The 22,013-nt window shown below is 41.5% G+C and overlaps 1 protein-coding gene across 1 annotated transcript in view; it reads left to right on the top strand.

The window, feature by feature from the left end:
- The window catches only part of LOC138314166 (UPF0415 protein C7orf25 homolog), a 111,171-nt gene that overhangs the window by 72,007 nt on the left and 17,151 nt on the right, over positions 1–22,013 (top strand). Inside the window, exons 4-5 of the mRNA XM_069254352.1 lie at positions 16,143–17,312; positions 18,083–18,267. Coding sequence (XP_069110453.1) covers positions 16,143–17,312; positions 18,083–18,267 — 1,355 coding nt within the window. The remainder of the gene's footprint in view (positions 1–16,142; positions 17,313–18,082; positions 18,268–22,013) is intronic.

The following is a 22,013-nucleotide window of genomic DNA, read 5'->3' as shown; positions in this document are numbered from 1 at the left end:
TTCTCTAGCAAAATTCAATACAACTCTTTCATAATTTACCATTTTCCTGGCACATTTGAAACACACGGCCCTTGCTTCAGTTATTGCCATGACTATTTTTGTCTTATGAATTTGAGATAAACCACACGATAGGTATTTTAACTATTGGAAATTTTGAACCTTCAGGATTCATTATGCAAGCTGACATATGTTTTTAGCTCACCTGGACCGAAGAAGGCATAAGGACATATATGGTAATAGTTGATTTCAAACATTTTGAAGGAATCTCTAGAAATGACAAATATGCAGTGATATAGGACAGCTAAAATGAAGTATGGCCACAGTATGACATTGAGATTTCTGTGATTATAACGCTCCATATTAGTAAATCGGGGGGATTGGCCCTTTGAGTAGGAGTATTACCCATTCATTTTGAATGAAAGACTATTACGGCCCCCAACTCATACTGGAAGTGACCACCAACTGTCTCTCTGTCATGAGTTTGGTAGATTGGTGAGCCATTGGGAATCTGTATTGAATATTCATTTATTTACCTACATTAACACAAGATATTAAGCTGTTACGGGAATCATTGGTGGAATAAGTGTGACAGCATGTAACCCATTTTGCATTGATAGTATGTAAACACATTGAACAGGTGATTGGTAGGCGTAGAACTCATGATTGCCAGCCTGACGTGATAGTTGTAAACATTGATGTGTGATTGGTTAGGCCCGCTGTACCCGTAGCTGACAGTGATAGTTGTAAAACATGAAGTGTGAATTGGTAGGCCGCTGTACCCAGCGGACGTGATAGTTGTAAACATGAGTGTGATTGGTAGGCCTGCTGTACCCATCTGACCGTGATAGTTGTAAACATGAGTGTGATTGGTAGGCCGCTGTACCCCAGCTGACATGATAGTTTTGAAAACATGAGTGTGATTGGTAGGCCGCTGTACCCAGCTGACGTGATAGTTGTAAACATTAGTGTGATTGGTAGGCCGCTGTAATAACCATGCTGACGTGATATAGTTGTAAACATGAGTGTGATTGGTAGGAGGGTTTCAGGTAGGCCGCTGTTGAAGCCCAGCTGACGTGATAGTTTGTAAACATGAGTGTGATTGGTAGGCCGCTGTACCCAGCTGACAGTGATAGTTGTAAACAAGAGGTTGTGATTAGGTAGGCCGCTGTACCCAGCAGACTGTGATAGTTATAAAACATGATGTGTTGATTGGTAGGCCCGGCTGTACCCAGCTGACGTGATAGTTTGTAAACATGAGTGTGGATTGTGTAGGACCGCCGTACCCAGCTGACGTTATAGTTGTTAGCATGAGAGTATGATTTGGTAGTTTAGGCCAGCTGTACCCCAGCTGACGTGATAGTTGTAAACATGAGGTGTGATTGGTAGGCCGCTGTACCCAGCTGACGTGATAGTTGTAAACCTGGGGTTTGTGATTGGTAGGGGCCACTGTACCCAGCTTGACGTGATAGTTGGTAAAACATGAATTGGACATGAGGCCGATGACCATGGATAGTTGTAAACATGCTGTGATTGAGCGCCAAGCCGCTGACCAGCTGACGTGATAGTTAGTAAACAATGAGTTGTGATTGGGAGGCCGCAGGTAACCCCCAGCATGACGTGATAGTTATTAAACATGAATGTTGAAGGTAGGCCCGCTGTACCCCCCAGCTTGACGTGATAGTTGTAAACATGAAGTGTGATTGGTAAGGGCCGGTCTGGTACCGCCAGGCTGACATTGATAAGTATTTAAACATGAGTGAGAGATGGAGTGGTAGGCCGCTGTAACCCAGCTGACCGTGATAGTTTGTAAAACATGAGTGTGATTGGTAGGCCGCTGTATAACCCAGCTGACGTGATAGTTGTAAACATGAGAGTGATTGGAAGGCTGCTGTGCTGAGTGTGATAGTTGGTATACATAGAGTGTGATTAGTTAGTGAAGCCGCTGTACCCAGCTGACGTGATAGTTGTAAACATGAATGTAGTAGTGTAGGGGTAGGCACCCGCTATACCCCAGCTGACGTGAATAGTTTGTAAACATGAATGTGATTTGGTAGGCCACTGTACCAACCAGCTGACTATGATAGTTGTATAAACATGAATGTGATTGGTAGTGCCCGCTAGTAACCCACTGACGTGATAGTTGTAAACATGATATGTGATTGGTAGGGAGGCCGCTGTACCCAGCTGACAGTGATAGTTGTAAACATGAGTGTGATTGGTAGGGCCCGCTTAAGTACCCAGCTGTACAATGATAGTTGTAAACCATGAGTGTGATTGGTAGGGCGCCCCTGTACCCATCTGACGTGATATGTTTGTAAACATGAGTGTGATTGGTAGGCCGCTGTACCCAGCTGACGTGATAGTTGTAAACATGAGTGTGATTGGTAGGCCGCCTCTAATACCCAGCTGACGTGATAGTTTGTAAACATGAGTGTGATTGGTAGGCCGCTGTACCCAGCTGACGTGATAGTTTGTAAACATGAGTATGATTGGTAGGCCGCTGTACCCAGCTGACGTGATAGTTGTAAACATATGAGTGTGATTGGGTAGGGCCGCTGTACCCAGCTGACGTTGATAGTTGTAAACATGATAGTGATTGGTAGGGCCGCTATAACCCAGCTGACGTGATAGTTGTAAAACATTAGTGTGATTGGTAAGGCCGGCCCTGTACCCAGCTGACGTGATACTTGTAAACATGAATGTGATTTGGTAGGGCCGCTGTACCCAGCTGACGTGATAGTTGTAAACATGAAGTGTGTATTGGTCGGCCGCACTCCGCTGTACCCAGCTGACGTGATAAGTTTGTAAACATGAGTGTGAATTGGTAGGCGCCGCTGTACCCAGCTGACGTGATAGTTTGTAAACATGAGATGTGATTGGTAGGCCGGCTGTACCCAGCTGACGTGATAGTTTGTAAACATGAGTGTTGATTGGTAGGCCGCTGTACCCCAGCTGACATGATAGATGTAAACATGATGTGTGATTGGTAGGTCCGCTGTAACCCAGCTGAAGTAGTAAATAGTTGTAAACATGAGTTGATTGGTAGGCCGCTGTACCCAGCTGACGTGATAGTTTGTAAACATGAGTGTGATTGGTAGGGCCAGCTGTAACCCAGCTGACGTGATAGTTTGTAAACATGAGTGTGATTGGTAGGCCGCTATAACCCTATCTACCCAGCTGACGTGAGTAGATTGTTAGGCAAACTTGTAAACACCTGATTGTTGTAAACATGAGTGTGATTGGTAGGCCGCTGTACCCAGCTGACGTGATAGTTGTAAACATGAGTGTGATTGGTACGGCCGCTGTACCCAGCTGACGTGATAGTTGTAAAACATGAGAGTGTGATTGGTTAGGCCCTCCGCTGTACCCAGCTGACGAGCAATAGTTGTAAACATGAGCGTGTGATTTGTAGGCCGCTGTAACCCAGCTGACGTGATAGTTGTAAACATGAATTGTGATTGGTAGGCCGCTGTACCCCAGCTGACATGAAATAGTTGTAAACATGAGTGTGGATTGGTAGGCCGCTGTACCCAGCTGACGTGATAGTTTGTAAACATGAGTGTGATTGGTAGGCCCGCTATAACCCAGCTTGACGTGATAGTTGTAAAACATGAGTGTGATTGGTAGGCCCGCTGTACCCAGCTGACGTGATAGTTGTAAACATGAGTGTGATTGTAGGCCGCTATAACCCAGCTGACGAGTGATAGTTGTAAACATGAGTGTGATTGGTAGGTTGGCCGCTGTAACCCAGCCTGACCGTGATACTTGTAAACATGAATGTGATTGGTAGGCCGCTGTACCCAGCTGACCCGTGATAGTTGTAAACATGAGTGTGATTGGTAAGGCCGCTGTACCCAGCTGACGTGATAGTTGTAAAAAAAACATGAGTGTGATTGGTAGGCCGCTGTACCCAGCTGACGTGATAGTTTGTAAACATGAGTGTGATTGGTAGGCCGCTGTACCCAGCTGACATGATAGTTGTAAAACATGAGTGTGATTGGTAGGCCGCTGTACCCAGCTGACATGATAGTTGTAAACATGAGTGTGATTGGTAGGCCGCTGTACCCAGCTGACGTGATAGTTGTAAACATGAGTGTGATTTGGTAGGCCCGCTGTACCCAGCTGACGTGATAGTTGTAAACATGAGTGTGATTGGTAGGCCGCTGTACCCAGCTGACGTGATAGTTGTAAACATGAGTGTGATTGGTAGGGAGTGCCGCTGTACCCAGCTGACGTGATAGTTGTAAACAATGATTTTATGTGATTGGTAGGCCGCTGTACCCAGCTGACGTGATAGTTGTAAACATGAGTGTGATTGGTAGGGCCGCTGTAACCCAGCTGACGTGAATAGTTGTAAACATGAGTGTGATTGGTAGGTAGCCGCTATACCCAGCTGACGTGATAGTTTGTTAAACATGAGTGTGATTGGTAAGCCGCTGTACCCAGCTGACGTGATAGTTGTAAACATGAGTGTGATTGGTAGGCCGCTGTACCCAGCTGACGTGATGATAGTTGTAAACATGAGTGTGATTGGTAGGCGGCTCTACCCAGCTGACGTGATAGTTGTAAACATTGATGTGATTGGTAGGCCTCTGTACCCAGCTGACGTGATAGTTGTAAACATGAATGTGATTGGTAGGCCGCTGTACCCAGCTGACGTGATAGTTGTAAACATGAGTGTGATTTGGTAGGCGTAACCCCCCAGCAGAACCCAGCTGACGTGATAGTTTGTAAACATGAGTGTGATTGGTAGGCCGCTATACCCCAGCTGACATGATAGTTGTAAACATGAATGTGATTGGGTAGGCCGCTGTACCCAGCTGACGTGATAGTTTGTAAACATGAGTGTGATTGGTAGGCCGCTGTACCCAGCTGACGTGATAGTTGTAAACATGAGTGTGATTGGTAGGCCGCTATAAAACCCATCTGACGTGATATTTACAAACATTGAATTGTGATTGGTAGGCCCACTGATACCCAGCTGACTTGATAGTTGTAAAACATGATTGTAGAAAGGGCCGCTGTACCCAGCTGACGTGATAAGTTTGAAAACATGAATGTGATTGTGGTAGGCCGCTGTACCCAGCTGACGTGATGAGTTGTAAACATGAGTTGTAGATTGGTATTTGGTAGGCCGCTGTACCCAGCTGACATGATAGTTGTAAACATGAATGTGATTGGTAGGCCGCTGTACCCAGCTGACGTGATAGTTGTGTAAACATGAATGTGATTGGTAGGCCGCTGTACCCCAGCTGACGTGATAAACATGAGTGTATTTGTAAACATGAGTTGTGATTGGTTGGTAGGCCCGCTGTACCCAGCTGAGACATGTGATAGTTGTAAAACATGAGTGTGATTGGTAGGCCGCTGTACCCAGCTGACATGAATAGTTGTAAACATGAATGTGATTGGTAGGCCGCTGTACCCAGCTGACATGATAGTTGTAAACAAGAGTGTGATTGGTAGGCCCGCTGTACCCAGCTGACGTGAAAGTTTGTAAACAATGAGTGTGATTGGTAGGCCGCTGTACCCAGCGACGTTATGATAGTTGTAAACTATGAGTGTGATTGGTAGGCCGCTGTACCCAGCTGACGTGATAGTTGTAAACATGAGTGTGATTGGTAGGTGAACGTTAGTAAACGCTGTACCCAGCTGATGTGATAGAAAGGTTGTAAACATGAGTGTGATTGGTAGGCCCGCTGTACCCAGCTGACGTGATAGTTTGTGTAAACATGATTTGTGATGGTATAGGTAGGCCGCTGTAAACCCAGCTGAACGTGATAGTTTGTAAAACATGAGTGGTGTATTGGTAGGCCGGACCGCTGATAGATCCCCAGCTGACGTGATAGATGTAAACATGAATGTGATTGGGTAGGCCCGTGGGAGTACCCAGCTGACGTGATAGTAGTAAACATGAATGTAGGTGATTGCTGTAGACGTGATAGTTGTAAACATAATGTGATTGGTAGGCTGTACCCAGCTGACGTGATAGTTGTAAACATGAATGTGATTGGTAGGCCGCTGTAAACCCAGCTTACCGTGATAGTTTGTAAAACAAGAGTGTGATTGGAGGGTAGGGGGCGCTTGTACCCAGCTGACAGTTATAGTTGATAAACATGAAGTGTGATTGGTAGGGTGCCGCTGTACCCAGCTGCTGACGTGATAGTTGTAAACATGAGTGTGATTGGTAGGCCGCTGTACCCAGCTGACGTGATAGTTGTAAACATGAATGTGATTGGTAGGTACCGCTGTACCCCACTGACGTGATAGTTTAAACATGTACTAACATGAATGTAGAGTAGGGGCCGCTGTACCCAGCTGACGTGATAGTTGTAAACATGAGTGTGATTGTGTAGGCCGGCTGTACCCATCTGAGACGTGATTAGTTGTAAACATGAATGTGATTGTAGGCCGCTGTATACCCAGCTGACGTGATAGAGTTGTAAACATGAAATAGTGTTTGTGTAGCGGCGTACCGCTGATGCCCAGCTGACGTGATAGTTTGTAAACATGAGTGAGATTGGGTAGGCCGCTGTACCCAGCTGACGTGATAGTTGTAAACATGAGTGTGATTGTGAGTAGGCCGCTGTGTACCCATCCTTACGAGATAGTTGTATACAACATAAGTGTGATTGGTAGGGCCGCAGAACCCAGCAGACGTGTGAGTTGTAAAACATGAGTGATTATAGGCCCGCTGATACCCCACTGACTGTGATTAGTTGTAAACATGAGTGATGTGGTAGGCCGCTGTACCCAGTACGTGATCGTAGAAAACATGAAATGCAATTGTTACCGCAGTACCCAGCTGACGTGATAGTTTTGTAAACATGAAATGTGATTGGGATAGGCCGCTGTACACAGCTGACATGAGATAGTTTAAAACATGAATGTGTGATTGGTAGGCCGCTGTACCCAGCTGATGTTGATAGTTGTAAACATGAATGTGATTGGTAGGCCCGCTGTAACCCAGCTGACGTGATAGTTGTTAGACATGAATGTGATTGGTAGGCCGCTGTACCCAGCTGACGTGATGATCACTGGCTCACATGGACTAGCCATTGAAATAGGAGAATCAATTGTAGATTGGTGAGAATCAGTTGTAAGCGATAAGAGGTTAGCCATATCCTGATTTCATTCAATCACCCACACTTGTTTTTTCTCTGCATTGATAATCAATAGTTCCTGAAATCTAGTTTCAGGTCAGCGATTGTGGAGTTTGACATTGGATAGCCGCCCTGTCGTCCTAATAACCACTTTGTGGTCTGTGCCAATTTATCTGTCAATTCCCCTTTCAGGACAAATACCTTGTCTGTCCTCCAGCAACTCTCAATTCACTACAAATACATTGTCTGTCCTCCAGCAACTCTCAATTCACTACAAATACATTGTCTGTCCTCCAGCAACTCTCAATTCACTACAAATACATTGTCTGTCCTCCAGCAACTCTCAATTCACTACAAATACATTGTCTGTTCTCCAGCAACTCTCAATTCACTACAAATACATTGTCTGTCCTCCAGCAACTCTCAATTCACTACAAATACATTGTCTGTCCTCCAGCAACTCTCAATTCACTACAAATACATTGTCTGTTCTCCAGCAACTCTCAATTCACTACAAATACATTGTCTGTCCTCCAGCAACTCTCAATTCACTACAAATACATTGTCTGTCCTCCAGCAACTCTCAATTCACTACAAATACAATTGTCTGTCCTCCAGCAACTCTCAATTCACTACAAATACATTGTCTGTCCTCCAGCAACTCTCAATTTCACTACATAATACATTGTCTGTCTCCAGCAACTCTCAATTCACTACAAATACATTGTCTGTCCTCCAGCAACTCTCAATTCACTACAAATACATTGTCTGTCCTCCATTCTCAATTCACTACAAATACATTGTCTGTCCTCCATTGTCTGTCCTCCAGCAACTCTCAATTCACTACAAATACATTGTCTGTCCTCCAGCAACTCTCAATTCACTACAAATACATTGTCTGTCCTCCAGCAACTCTCAATTCACTACAAATACATTGTCTGTCCTCCAGCAACTCTCAATTCACTACAAATACATTGTCTGTCCTCCAGCAACTCTCAATTCACTACAAATACATTGGGCTGTCCTCTCCAGCAACTCTCAATTTCACTACAAAATAACATTGTCTGGTCCTCCAGCAACTTCTTCAATTCACTACAAAATTACATTGTCTGTCCTCAGCAACTTCAATTCATACAACATTGTCTTCCTACAGCAAACTCTGTTCACCCTAAAAATCACATTGTTCGCCTGCTCCTTTCCGTAAAGCTTCTCAATTTATGGTCATAATTCTTTTCTGAGAAATGACAGTAGAAATAAGATCTGCATGATCTAAAATGGAGAAGAACAGCTTCGATCTTGGCCAATGTAGTAAAAGGTCATGTACAGTGCTAATGTTTGCCCTATGCCTATACCAGAACTTAGAGACATGCCGTTGTGTATCACTAAGCTTATAATAATGCTGAGACAACAGATAAAGCTGAGGTTTAGAGAGGAGTTGCTAATGGAGTCATATAGCAATTACAAAACCTTAATTAAATATTTAAAGCGAACAGTCGGGCAAGGATGGCTGAAGTCGGTAAAAATGGTGTGAATGTATCCAGTATAATTTCTTATGAAATAGAAAAATAAAATTTCTCGTCAAAATCAGTCTTCCTACGTAGAAATATTAATTAAAGATGCTTCCACGAAGAAATGGTAATTATCAAATTAGGAGCAGAATTTTGGTATTTTTCCAGTTACAAAAGTTACTTACTTCACACCTTTACCACCATTGAAAAGTTTGAGCTTCAGAATTTTACTTAAAGAAATATAAAAAAATTAATTACTTTGTTCCCGAAAAAATTCTTTCTGGCACTATATTCCTTATATTGAATTTACTGATTGGCGCATTGCTCCAAAGGCAAAACAAATTATTTTTTTATTATGTTTTGTGTTAATTAGACATTACATAAACATCGATTAAAACACTTTTAATTGTTCATTTGAATAAAAAAAGGAGTATCAATGCTTTGTCAGCAAAGTATCGGAATCCTAAAACCCCCCTCCTCCTCGGCTGACTATGTCTGTACATTTCAACGCAGATGCTTTCAACTTTTCTTTATTTCCAATGGTCAGAACTGGGGAAAACGTAAGCAGAACTTGACCGTTGTATTAATATGTGAGAACTTTTGGAAGGCCAAATTCGCATTTAGACTTGTTTTCTTTGCCCGACTATTCACTTTAACAATTTTCAGTATCTTATATTAAGATGGAAATAAAATCACTCGTGATTATCCTTAAAGAGAAAACCTTTGTGAAAATAAGAGACAAGATCATGATGAAGCATCTTTCATTGGTACTATAAATTCTAAACTTCAGAAGATATGGCAAACAATGCTTAGCTAAGGTGCTCTCACAAATTAAGCCAGGTGGTGTTGTACTGGAATGTACTAATCAAGTAGTTTTAAAATATCTGATATAAGTATTGTTTAGGTTCTCTAGTGAAAGTGTCTCACCAGGTCATTCTGACTGTGTCTATAGACTCTTCTTAAAATCTCTTAAAAAACCATATGGCTAATATGTCGATGCTTTTCAAATTGCATTTGTATACAGTTTATAGTATGAAGATACTTAGTGTAGTCAGGGTAACGACATGGGTTATACTTAGTGTAGTCAGGGTAACGACATGGGTTATACTTAGTGTGGTCAGGGTAACGACATGGGTTATACTTAGTGTATTCAGGTAACGACATGGTTTAGTTATACTTAGTGTGTCAGGTGTAACGAACCATGGGTTATAACTTAGTTGTCGTCAGGGTAACGACATGGGTTATACTTAGTGTAGTCAGGGTAACGACATGGGTTATACTTAGTGTAGTCAGGGTAACGACATGGGTTATACTTAGTGTGGTCAGGGTAAGCGACATGGGTTATATAACTTAGTGTGGTCAGGTAAACGACATGGTTTTATACTTAGTGTGTGGTCAGGGTAACGACATGGGTTATACTTAGTGTGGTCAGGGTAACTTAGACATGGGTTATACTTAGTGTGGTCAGGGTAAGGACATGGGTTATACTTAGTGTAGTCAGGGTAAAAGACATGGGTTATACTTTAGAGTAAGTCAGGGTAGACGACATGGGTTATACTTAGTGTACATGGGTTATACAGTGTGGTCAGTAACGACATGGGTTATACTTAGTGTGTCAGGGTAACGGACATGGGTTATACTTAGTGTAGTCAGGGTAACGAGGGTTAATACTTATGTGTATTCAGGGTAACGACATGGGTTATACTTAGTGTAGTCAGGGTAACGAACATGGGTTTATACTTAGTGTAATCAGGGTAACGACATGGGTTATACTTAGTGTGGTCAGGGTAAGGACATGGGTTATACTTAGTGTGGTCAGGGTAAGGACATGGGTTATACTTAGTGTAGTCAGGGTAAGGACATGGGTTATACTTAGTGTAGTCAGGGTAACGACATGGGTTATACTTAGTGTAGTCAGGGTAACGACATGGGTTATACTTAGTGTGGTCAGGGTAACGACATGGGTTATACTTAGTGTGGTCAGGGTAACGGGACATGGGTTATACTTAGTGTGGTCAGGGTAACGACATGGGTTATACTTAGTGTGGTTTATACGTCAGGGTAACAACATGGGTTATACTTAGTGTGGTCAGGGTAAGGACATGGGTTATATACTTAGTGTGGTCAGGGTAAGGACATGGTTTATACTTAGTGTGGTCAGGGTAAGGACATGGGTTATACTTAGTGTGTCAGGGTAACGACATGGGTTATACTTAGTGTGGTCAGGGTAACGGACATGGGTTATACTTAGTGTGGTCAGGTCAGGGTAAGACATGGGTTTTTTAGTGTAGTCAGGGTAAGGACATGGGTTATACTTAGTGTAGTCAGGGTGGTTATACTTAGTGTGGTCAGGGTAAGGACATGGGTTATACTTAGTGTGGTCAGGGTAACTACGGACATGGGTTATACTTAGTGTAGTCAGGGTAAGGACATGGGTTATACTTAGTGTGTCAGGGTATAGGAAGCCAGACATGGGTTATACTTAGTGTGGTCAGGGTAAGGACATGGGTTATACTTAGTGTAGTCAGGGTAAGGACATGGGTTATACTTAGTGTAGTCAGGGTAAGGACATGGGTTATACTTAGTGTAGTCAGGGTAAGGACATGGGTTATACTTAGTGTGGTCAGGGTAAGGACATGGGTTATACTTAGTGTGGTCAGGGTAAGGACATGGGTTATACTTAGTGTGGTCAGGGTAAGGACATGGGTTATACTTAGTGTGGTCAGGGTAAGCCACATGGGTTATACTTAGTGTGGTCAGGGTAAGGACACATGGGTTATACTTAGTGTAGTCAGGGTAAGGACATGGGTTATACTTAGTGTGGTCAGGGTAAGGACATGGGTTATACTTAGTGTGGTCAGGGTAAGGACATGGGTTATACTTAGTGTGGTCAGGGTAAGGACATGGGTTATACTTAGTGTGGTCAGGGTAAGGACATTGGTTATACTTAGTGTGGTCAGGGTAAGGACATGGGTTATACTTAGTGTAGTCAGGGTAAGGACATGGGTTATACTTAGTGTGGTCAGGGTAAGGACATGGGTTTATACTTAGTGTGGTCAGGGTAAGGACATGGGTTATACTTAGTGTGGTCAGGGTAAGGACATGGGTTATACTTAGTGTGGTCAGGGTAAGGACATGGGTTATACTTAGTGTGGTCAGGGTAAGGACATGGGTTATACTTAGTGTGGTCAGGGTAAGGACATGGGTTATACTTAGTGTAGTCAGGGTAACGACATGGGTTATACTTAGTGTAGTCAGGGTAACGACATGGGTTATACTTAGTGTGGTCAGGGTAACGACATGGGTTATACTTAGTGTGGTCAGGGTAACGACATGGGTTATACTTAGTGTAGTCAGGGTAACGACATGGGTTATACTTAGTGTAGTCAGGGTAACGACATGGGTTATACTTAGTGTGGTCAGGGTAAGGACATGGGTTATACTTAGTGTGGTCAGGGTAACGGACATGGGTTATACTTAGTGTTAGTCGGGGTAAGGACATGGGTTATACTTAGTGTAGTCAGGGTAAGGACATGGGTTATACTTAGTGTGGTCAGGGTAAGGACATGGGTTATACTTAGTGTAGTCAGGGTAAGGACATGGGTTATACTTAGTGTAGTCAGGGTAAGGACATGGGTTATACTTAGTGTGGTCAGGGTAAGGACATGGGTTATACTTAGTGTGGTCAGGGTAAGACATGGGTTATACTTAGTGTGGTCAGGGTAAGGACATGGGTTATACTTAGTGTAGTCAGGGTAACGACATGGGTTATACTTAGTGTGTCAGGGTAACGACATGGGTTATACTTAGTGTAGTCAGGGTAAGGACATGGGTTATACTTAGTGTGGTCAGGGTAACGACATGGGTTATACTTAGTGTGTCAGGGTAGACATGGGTTATACTTAGTGTAGTCAGGGTAAGGACATGGGTTATACTTAGTGTAGTCAGGGTAACGACATGGGTTATACTTAGTGTGGTCAGGGTAACGGACATGGGTTATACTTAGTGTGGTCAGGGTAACGACATGGGTTATACTTAGTGTGGTCAGGGTAACAACATGGTTATACTTAGTGTAGTCAGGGTAAGGACATGGGTTATACTTAGTGTGGTCAGGGTAAGCCACATGGGTTATACTTAGTGTGGTCAGGGTAAGGACATGGGTTATACTTAGTGTGGTCAGGGTAAGGACATGGGTTATACTTAGTGTAGTCAGGGTAAGGACATGGGTTATACTTAGTGTAGTCAGGGTAACGACATGGGTTATACTTAGTGTAGTCAGGGTAAGGACATGGGTTATACTTAGTGTAGTCAGGGTAACGACATGGGTTATACTTAGTGTGGTCAGGGTAACGACATGGGTTATACTTAGTGTAGTCAGGGTAAGGACATGGGTTATACTTAGTGTGGTCAGGGTAAGGACATGGGTTATACTTAGTGTAGGTCAGGGTAAGGACATGGGTTATACTTAGTGTGGTCAGGGTAGCCACATGGGTTATACTTAGTGTGGTCAGGGTAAGGACATGGGTTATACTTAGTGTGGTCAGGGTAAGCCACATGGGTTATACTTAGTGTAGTCAGGGTAAGGACATGGGTTATACTTAGTGTGGTCAGGGTAAGGACATGGGTTATACTTAGTGTGGTCAGGGTAGCCACATGGGTTATACTTAGTGTAGTCAGGGTAAGGACATGGGTTATACTTAGTGTGGTCAGGGTAACGACATGGGTTATACTTAGTGTGTGTCTAGGTAGTCCACGACATGGGTTATACTTAGTGTGGTCAGGGTAACGACATGGGTTATACTTAGTGTGGTCAGGGTAACGACATGGGTTATACTTAGTGTGGTCAGGGTAACGACATGGGTTATACTTAGTGTGGTCAGGGTAACGACATGGGTTATACTTAGTGTGGTCAGGGTAACGACATGGGTTATACTTAGTGTGGTCAGGGTAACGACATGGGTTATACTTTGTGTGGTCAGGGTAAGGACATGGGTTATACTTAGTGTGGTCTGGGTAAGGACATGGTTATACTTAGTGTGGCAGGGTAACAACATGGGTTACTTAAGTGTGGCCAGGGTAAGGACATGGGTTACTTAGTGTGGCCAGGGTAACAATATGAGTTACCGTGTGGGTAACATATGAGTTACCAGTGGTGGCCAGGGTAACAATATGAGTTACCCAGTGTGGCCAGGGTAACAATATGAGTTACCCAGTGTGGCCAGGGTAACAATATGAGTTACCAAGTGTGGCCAGGGTAACAATATGAGTTACCAAGTGTGGCCAGGGTAACAATATGAGTTACCAAGTGTGGCCAGGGTAACAATATGAGTTACCCAGTGTGGCCAGGGTAACAATATGAGTTACCCAGTGTGGCCAGGGTAACAATATGAGTTACCAAGTGTGGCCAGGGTAACAATATGAGTTACCAAGTGTGGCCAGGGTAACAATATGAGTTACCAAGTGTGGCCAGGGTAACAATATGAGTTACCCAGTGTGGCCAGGGTAACAATATGAGTTACCAAGTGTGGCCAGGGTAACAATATGAGTAACCAAGTGTGCCAGGGTAACAATATGAGTTACCAAGTGTGGCCAGGGTAACAATATGAGTTACCAAGTGTGGCCAGGGTAACAATATGAGTTACCAAGTGTGGCCAGGGTAACAATATGAGTTACCAAGTGTGGCCAGGGTAACAATATGAGTTACCCAGTGTGGCCAGGGTAACAATATGAGTTACCCAGTGTGGCCAGGGTAACAATATGAGTTACCAAGTGTGGCCAGGGTAACAATATGAGTTAGTTACCCAGTGTGGCCAGGGTAACAATATGAGTTACCAAGTGTGGCCAGGGTAACAATATGAGTTACCAAGTGTGGCCAGGGTAACAATATGAGTTACCCAGTGTGGCCAGGGTAACAATATGAGTTACCAAGTGTGGCCAGGGTAACAATATGAGTTACCAAGTGTGGCCAGGGTAACAATATGAGTTACCAAGTGTGGCCAGGGTAACAATATGAGTTACCCAGTGTGGCCAGGGTAACAATATGAGTTACCCAGTGTGGTCAGGGTAACAATATGAGTTACCCAGTGTGGCCAGGGTAACAATATGAGTTACCCAGTGTGGCCAGGGTAACAATACGAGTTACCCAGTGTGGCCAGGGTAACAATACGAGTTACCCAGTGTGGCCAGGGTAACAATACAAGTTACCAAGTGTGGCCAGGGTAACAATACGAGTTACCAAGTGTGGCCAGGGTAACAATACGAGTTACCCAGTGTGGCCAGGGTAACAATATGAGTTACCCAGTGTGGCCAGGGTAACAATATGAGTTACCAAGTGTGGCCAGGGTAACAATATGAGTTACCAAGTGTGGCCAGGGTAACAATATGAGTTACCCAGTGTGGCCAGGGTAACAATATGAGTTACCAAGTGTGGCCAGGGTAACAATATGAGTTACCCAGTGTGGCCAGGGTAACAATATGAGTTACCAAGTGTGGCCAGGGTAACAATACGAGTTACCCAGTGTGGCCAGGGTAACAATATGAGTTACCCAGTGTGGCCAGGGTAACAATATGAGTTACCAAGTGTGGCCAGGGTAACAATATGGGTGACCAAATGTGGCCTTTTCTGAGAGGAAATTTTTCTCAGTCTATGTATTGATTGGTAGCACTCCTGTATATGTCATCTGATTGTCTCCACAATTGGCCACTCCAACTTCTACATCTGTGGCTGTAACTTTCTCTATAGCATATAACACATGCAGGAGACAAGTTTTAGATTAGTCTTCACAGCTGTACATGTGAATTATAGACAGGATTCTTTAGACAAGCTTTAGATTGAACAGTTATATTCCTCTGTTTACCTTATTATCATTATTACATAATGTGTATGACTATTGAAATATATAACTGGGTGTAATATTTACTGAGATCATGTATAAACTTACATATAAAGACCACCGTTATATTGACGAAAAAACCTTGAGCCGATTTTGTCAACCTGAAAGGTGAACATTTTAGGAGTCTGTCTTGGTTTATCAGATATATTCTGATTGATTATCAATGAAGGACCTTTGCTGATGTCCTTATGGTTTTATACCGTCCTGGTAAAATTAAATAATGACTGAGAGCGTAGCACAAGGTCATTATTTGATATTCTACCAGGGCAGTATAACACCTTATGGACCAAATCCAAAAATGTTTCTAAAAATGGAAACACCAAGTTGAAAGCTAAATATCGCCCTCCACGTGACAGTGTATTAGTCAATGAAAGAAGTGAAAAATCAGAGCATATCTAATATTATACAGGAATGCATTCGTGAAAAGGAAAGTATGTTTGAGACATTGTTTTAAATACGACAGGCCCTTGTAGTAATTACCAAATGGTTCGTTCATCACCTTTAGTCGGGATTGTAGGATAATTTCTGGTTCAAAGGAACAGACTTAATGTTATTTAGTTGTCACAGGGTTCAATATCCTATGGTATCTTCCTCTATATTAGTGGTAATAATGGAATCTTTATATTTTTCTGTTTAAGGTGAAGGACAGTTCGGGGACCGTGATATTGTTAGTCAGGCTGATGACTACATTACATGTGCCAACACTAACCCTGTTAACTTCCGTCCACCCACCGTCCACTTCGCTTTCTACAGCCAAGTGACCAAACCGATGGCTGAGGCTCTAGAGGCCAAAGGAGTGAGAGTATGGGGTGAAAGGGTAGAGGTCGACCGAGAGGTTACAGCCAAACTTCAGGTCCTCGATGATATATACCAGGACAGTGATGATGAAGACAGTATCGAGGATAGCGAGGATTATACAGATGAGGAAAATAACGAAATTTCTTCTGACAATGAAAGATCCACAGATCAGACAAATATTTCTGACTCAGATAGATTACCTGGATCCTATACTGACTTACCTGTGTCTAACGAACAATTACATGCTCTAGATCAAGACCAACTTGCATCAAAAACAGAACTACTTGTTTCAAACGAGTCTTTTTATTCAGAAAATCGTGCAAGCCAAAAGCTACCTCATTTAGCAAAACAAGAACCTGTGCCACATAAAGAACCTATTGTAACTGAACCTCAGTTAACGAAACTAGAACCTGTATCACATAAGGAATCTTTTGTATCTGAACCTCAGTTAACAAAACAAGAACTTGTGCCACATAAAGAGCTACTTCATTCTGACGGACTTCTAATAAACAAAAGTTGTATGTTACCTAAAACAGAAATCAGCAGCACCTCACCAAACGCAGAAAAATTTAGTCACACGGAAACACACCAGAGTATATGTACAGAGAGTACAGGGAGCTGTGACCAGATATCAGTTGGTCGTGATACAAGGGATTATTCCTCAAACACTCCAGTTCAGCTGATCCACACTACACCATCGAATCTCGATCAGTCACACAGTCATATATCTAGTGTAGGATCTAATGAGAAAGATTTATTTATTTCTTGTCTTTTACTCTCCGTCCCAAAATATGATGTATCAGAGATGCTGAGTGCTACAGGGAAAAGTCATTCTAATAACTCACTACAAATCCGTAAAGTAAACTTAGATATTACAACACTCATTACCATGGTTTCCGCGGTAACACATGGAGGCTGCCATTTTGTTTTCCCAGAGGAAATCCTCACATTACAAGCAAAAGAAGAAAGAAATCATCCTGCTCTTCCTGAACTACACAGATTCCTTCATGGTAATATTTATAATAATTCTACTTAATTAATTCAAAGCTAATTAATATTCTAAATGCACTCCTTAGTACTTATCTAATAATGAGTTGGTTTTTAGGCCCAAAGCTAATAATGAGTTGGTGTTTAGGCCCAAAGGTAATAACGAGTTGGTTTTTAGGCCCAAAGGTCAAAGATCAAGGTCATTGTAACCAAGAAATATTGTTAAAATTATATCCTTTGCATTCCATTTCCTGACCCATCACATCCATTCCTCCCCAAACAATTATAGGGAGGCAAAGGAATTGATGTGCGTCTTACATATATTTCATTAAGTTGTAATGGGGACGTGGATGTGGCGCAGTGGTAGAAGACGCAGGTATGTTTGGCTAGGTGATTGGGTGCCGTAGATTGTGAGTTCGAGGCCCGGATAGGGCACGAGTCAATAAATTGTCATGCTTTGTTAAATTGTGTTTCTTTGATATTTATTAAGTTTTAATAGATTTAAATGAAAAAGTAAACCTTGTCTAAACTCCTACAAAGGGCATGCAGCCTTGTTTTGTTACTGCACTGCAGGCCCCTTGGACCTTCATAAACTACAAAGTGTCTGTCAGCTTTTGTATTCAAGATCATTACAAATAACATCTGGTTTTATATCTATTTATTGTGTACTGGGCCAAAATTAATTGAATCCCATTTTAAATTCTTGAGATGTATTGAGTGATCTTCGAATGATATCAGTTTGTTGCTCTGGGTACTTTCTCAAGTGTATTTTACATAATTTTCTTATTTTCAGGTAAAGAACTGTATGCCTGCCAGACCGCCTGGGATGACTTTGAGACCATTCTCAACACTCTAGGTGGGCCAGAGGAGAAAAAAAGAGCTCGTCTTCTGCGTAAAAAAGTCACCATAGTTTCAGATCAACCATCGCAACGAACACAAGACCTTCCTGAAACAGGCAAAATACGGCTACGAACCAAGGTAAGAATGAAAATGCGAGACCTTCTAAAACAGATAAATTTCTACTTAGGGTGATGGTAGGATACAGTATGATCTTCCCTGAACAGACACATCATGGACACCAATCAAGGAAATCCAATAAATTGTCTTTCTAAAACATGCAAACTGAGCTGTGAACCAATAACAATAATAAAAGACGGTTAGACCTCCTCAAAACTTATCGGCTAATAGTCCCATGAATCAACAAGATACATTAGGCTTTCCAGAAAGGAAACATTATCAATATTACCACCAGATATCTCCAAAACACACAAAATATATTAAAAAATTAGAGGTGAGGGATCGTGTTAAAGAACTGGTGAATTATGTTAGACTTTTATAGATCCTAAAAATCATTTCTGCACTTTAACTATTACTGCATTAAGAACTTTGAGTCAAAGTGGCAATCACTTGTTTTGAACTGTGGCACAAGTTAATGAACAACAAGCAGGTTAAAAATATCAATCCATAAAAACTACAAAAAAGTTCCATGTTTACTGACTGCAAACTCACATGAATTTCCACAAAGTGATTTAATGCCAATATTACACTGCGAGTGAGCTGATTCTCTGAGGAGGGTTCTGAACGTGACTGATAATCTACCGAGGATTCCTGTCAAGTACACATTGGTTATTTTTTTTTTTTTTTTTTCGCAAAATATGAAACGTTGCAATAAAATTGTAACTATGTTTGCAGGCCATTTGTTTGAACATCGCGTGGGTAGGATCACAATCACTGTTGCTGTTTAAGATCAACCTAACCTTTCATATAAAGACTTTGGGAATCTGCTCCAAAGATAAAAAAAAAATGTTTAAATTGAAAATAATTTCTTGAGCTGCACTCAGATTTGCCAGGGGATTCAATATTTTATTTTTTTACAGTTGACATTTTCCCTTCTGTTTTTCTGTGTGATGTAAAATGTGAAAGTTTGCAAGAATATCTAGCTGGAGGCGGTCCACAGTGAAATTAGATCCAAGTGTTTGATGTGTGGTAGACTCTTGTCTACTAATATTGTCCCTAAGACTTTAAAAACCAACAAGCCAGTTACACGAAACCAATTAGTTAATATTGCATTAGATTCCCTGGGGTAGGGGGTAACCGTCCTTTGAAACATTAACCATGTTACGCCTTCCTATAAGAGCTCAACAAGATTATATTCCCAGAACGTGACAGGGAAACAAAGAAAATAACACTTCTTATTGTTGAAGACATTTGGAAGAAATTAGCTTTCACCTTGAGCTGGCTTGATATATTACCACAGCAATAAAATTTGTTTCTCTCTCATTGATTGTTCCCTTTTGGAATAGTTTTCTGGTTTTAAAGTGATTTCTAGACAAAACCATTTCTGTCATAATCACAGGCGGTTTGGTGATGCCAGTGCTAGCAAAGTAAGTTCAATTTTGATTGGTCGTTTATTGTGATAGTTGCATTTTGTCAGCAAAGTAAGCTCAATTCTGATTGGTCGTTTATGGTGTTAGTTGTATTTTGTCAGCAAAGTCAAGCTCAATTCTGATTGGTTGTTTATGGTGTTTGTGTTGTATTATGAATGGTTCGACTGTATAAAATTCTTCTCATGGTTATGTCATTTAGATGTCATGTACATGCTTATTATTCATGTTTCATTAGGGTGGTTTATGTTTTCTGCACATTAAAATTGAAAATAGAGCAGAAAAGTTTTAGATGACATAATAATCTCTCGTGTGCTCTCATAATTTGTTTGTTTTTTCTCTTTGCCCTTTGCAATTAGTTCTCCTAATTCTCTCATCTAATTGCTTTATATTGTCACAGTTATGTAGGATCTAAAAATTTTCTCCTTGTAATTTTTCAGATGATAATTTTTCGTCTGTCTGCTTCATCTGCTATCATTGGGTTATGTAAATTTGTCTTCCTTTTTACCCTTACCAAGATCCTACTGCGGGGGAGTTTCCTCACATTTCGTAATGGTCAGAAACAAGCAGACGGCGCTCACATTTGTTACACTTAGTGTCTACGCATGTAGATAATTCATAATTTCTTGATTTAACCTGTACACCATTTTAATATGCCTTTCATTAGATAAACCTTGTAAGCCTAAGGCGATTCTGAACTAATCATACATATATATATACAGAAGAGATCATCCAGACAATACCCATCGCAATTGTCCCTGTAGTTTATCTGTATGTTCTATATGTGTTTGTGTTTTTGTGAACATTTGTGACTGTCCTTAATATGTAATTCTGTTGTTTTTATGTCTCGATTAAAGGAGCAGATATCGCTTGGAAAATTCAACAATATTTTCTCCACACTGTTAGAATTACCTCTTTGTCCCATATAATCTTGGTTTATATATGGAGAATTCAGAGAAAATTAAGATTCCACATGTTACATTCTTCTTTCCTTAGTCTTTTTTTCATGTGTAAATCTTTGTAACAACATAGCTACATTGTATAGATTATAGATGACAAATACTCTGTAACATGATAGGAAGCTCTTACATTGGTTCATTTTTTTAGTTAGCGAAAAAGTTACTCCTGTCATGCTTCACTCTGTAAGTCTTTAATTAACCATAGTATTTTACAGGTTAGGACTCACTGTTTTCGGATTAGAAGTACTGATGGGAATGCCACATGTTAGATTTACCTTTGTCCCTTAGGTTCACTAGAAAAGTACGTGGATTCAATTCTACAACTGCTGCCACAGATTAAACATTGTGTTGGTATACATAGCAGCACAGGGATATAGTTCACCTGTATACAGGTTTTCATTATGGCAGTGGGGTGGAGGGGGCAGGTAGCCATCTTGGATTTTGAGTAATACAGAATGAATTTTGGGACAATTGGTCCAGCCTTGTATCGAAGAAAAAATTTGTATCTTGGGGGTTGTTTTTTTGTTTATTAGTTTTAACATCCTATTAACAGCCTAGGTCATGTAAGGACTAATTGCCAGTTAGAAAGGCCGGAGTATGAAGCCGAAAATGAAAAAAAACTACTGACCACGCGGTTCAGTACCTGGCACACTGCCCCACATGGGATTCAAAACTCGCCACCCAGAAGTGGAGGGACTTTGTGGTAATATGTCAAGACATCTTAAGCACTCGGCCACCGTGTGGCCCCCTTAATATTGAAAACAGCCTGAACACTTCCATCAGAACGAATTCGTAATCAACTCCCAATTTATCCATTTAAGCAATTTTGTTTATGCTTGTCAACTAGCTGTTTTCTTAATTTTTTTCTTTTGAAAACATAAAATCCCAAAGACGTGATATTGCACCAGTCCTGTTACACATTGGGTTATCATGCACTAACCATTGTTTGTTCGAAGAATGACATTGACATATTTATTCAAGGTCACTTAGGTCAAAATGTGGTTAAAATCCTTAAATGACTTGTTGTCGGTAACTAATTGGTCCTAAATAGAGACCTGGGATTGGCCTCACTTTATAGAGATGAGAGGATACCAAGTTTGTTCAAATAAATAACCTTGACCTTCAGTTAAGGTCAATTAGGTTAATCTTCAAGGCTTGTTGTCAGTTCCTAAAGGAGCCAGAGATCTGATATTGAGTATGTATAGCTGGTCAGCTGGAAGATCTTAACCTTCATTTCATTCATTATATACCATAGGAGTAACAGATGGGAAATACTCGAATAGCTTTTTTCTATAGCTGCAGAAACATAAAGGAAATGGAAAATCAATGTGATTTAAATTGTAATGGTAGAGATTTAAATTCCCTAATTCATCATTTCTGC

This window comes from Argopecten irradians, chromosome 2 (genome assembly GCF_041381155.1).
Source record: "Argopecten irradians isolate NY chromosome 2, Ai_NY, whole genome shotgun sequence".
NCBI classification, from domain to species: domain Eukaryota; kingdom Metazoa; phylum Mollusca; class Bivalvia; order Pectinida; family Pectinidae; genus Argopecten; species Argopecten irradians.
This window is presented reverse-complemented; position numbering and strand designations above follow the sequence as displayed.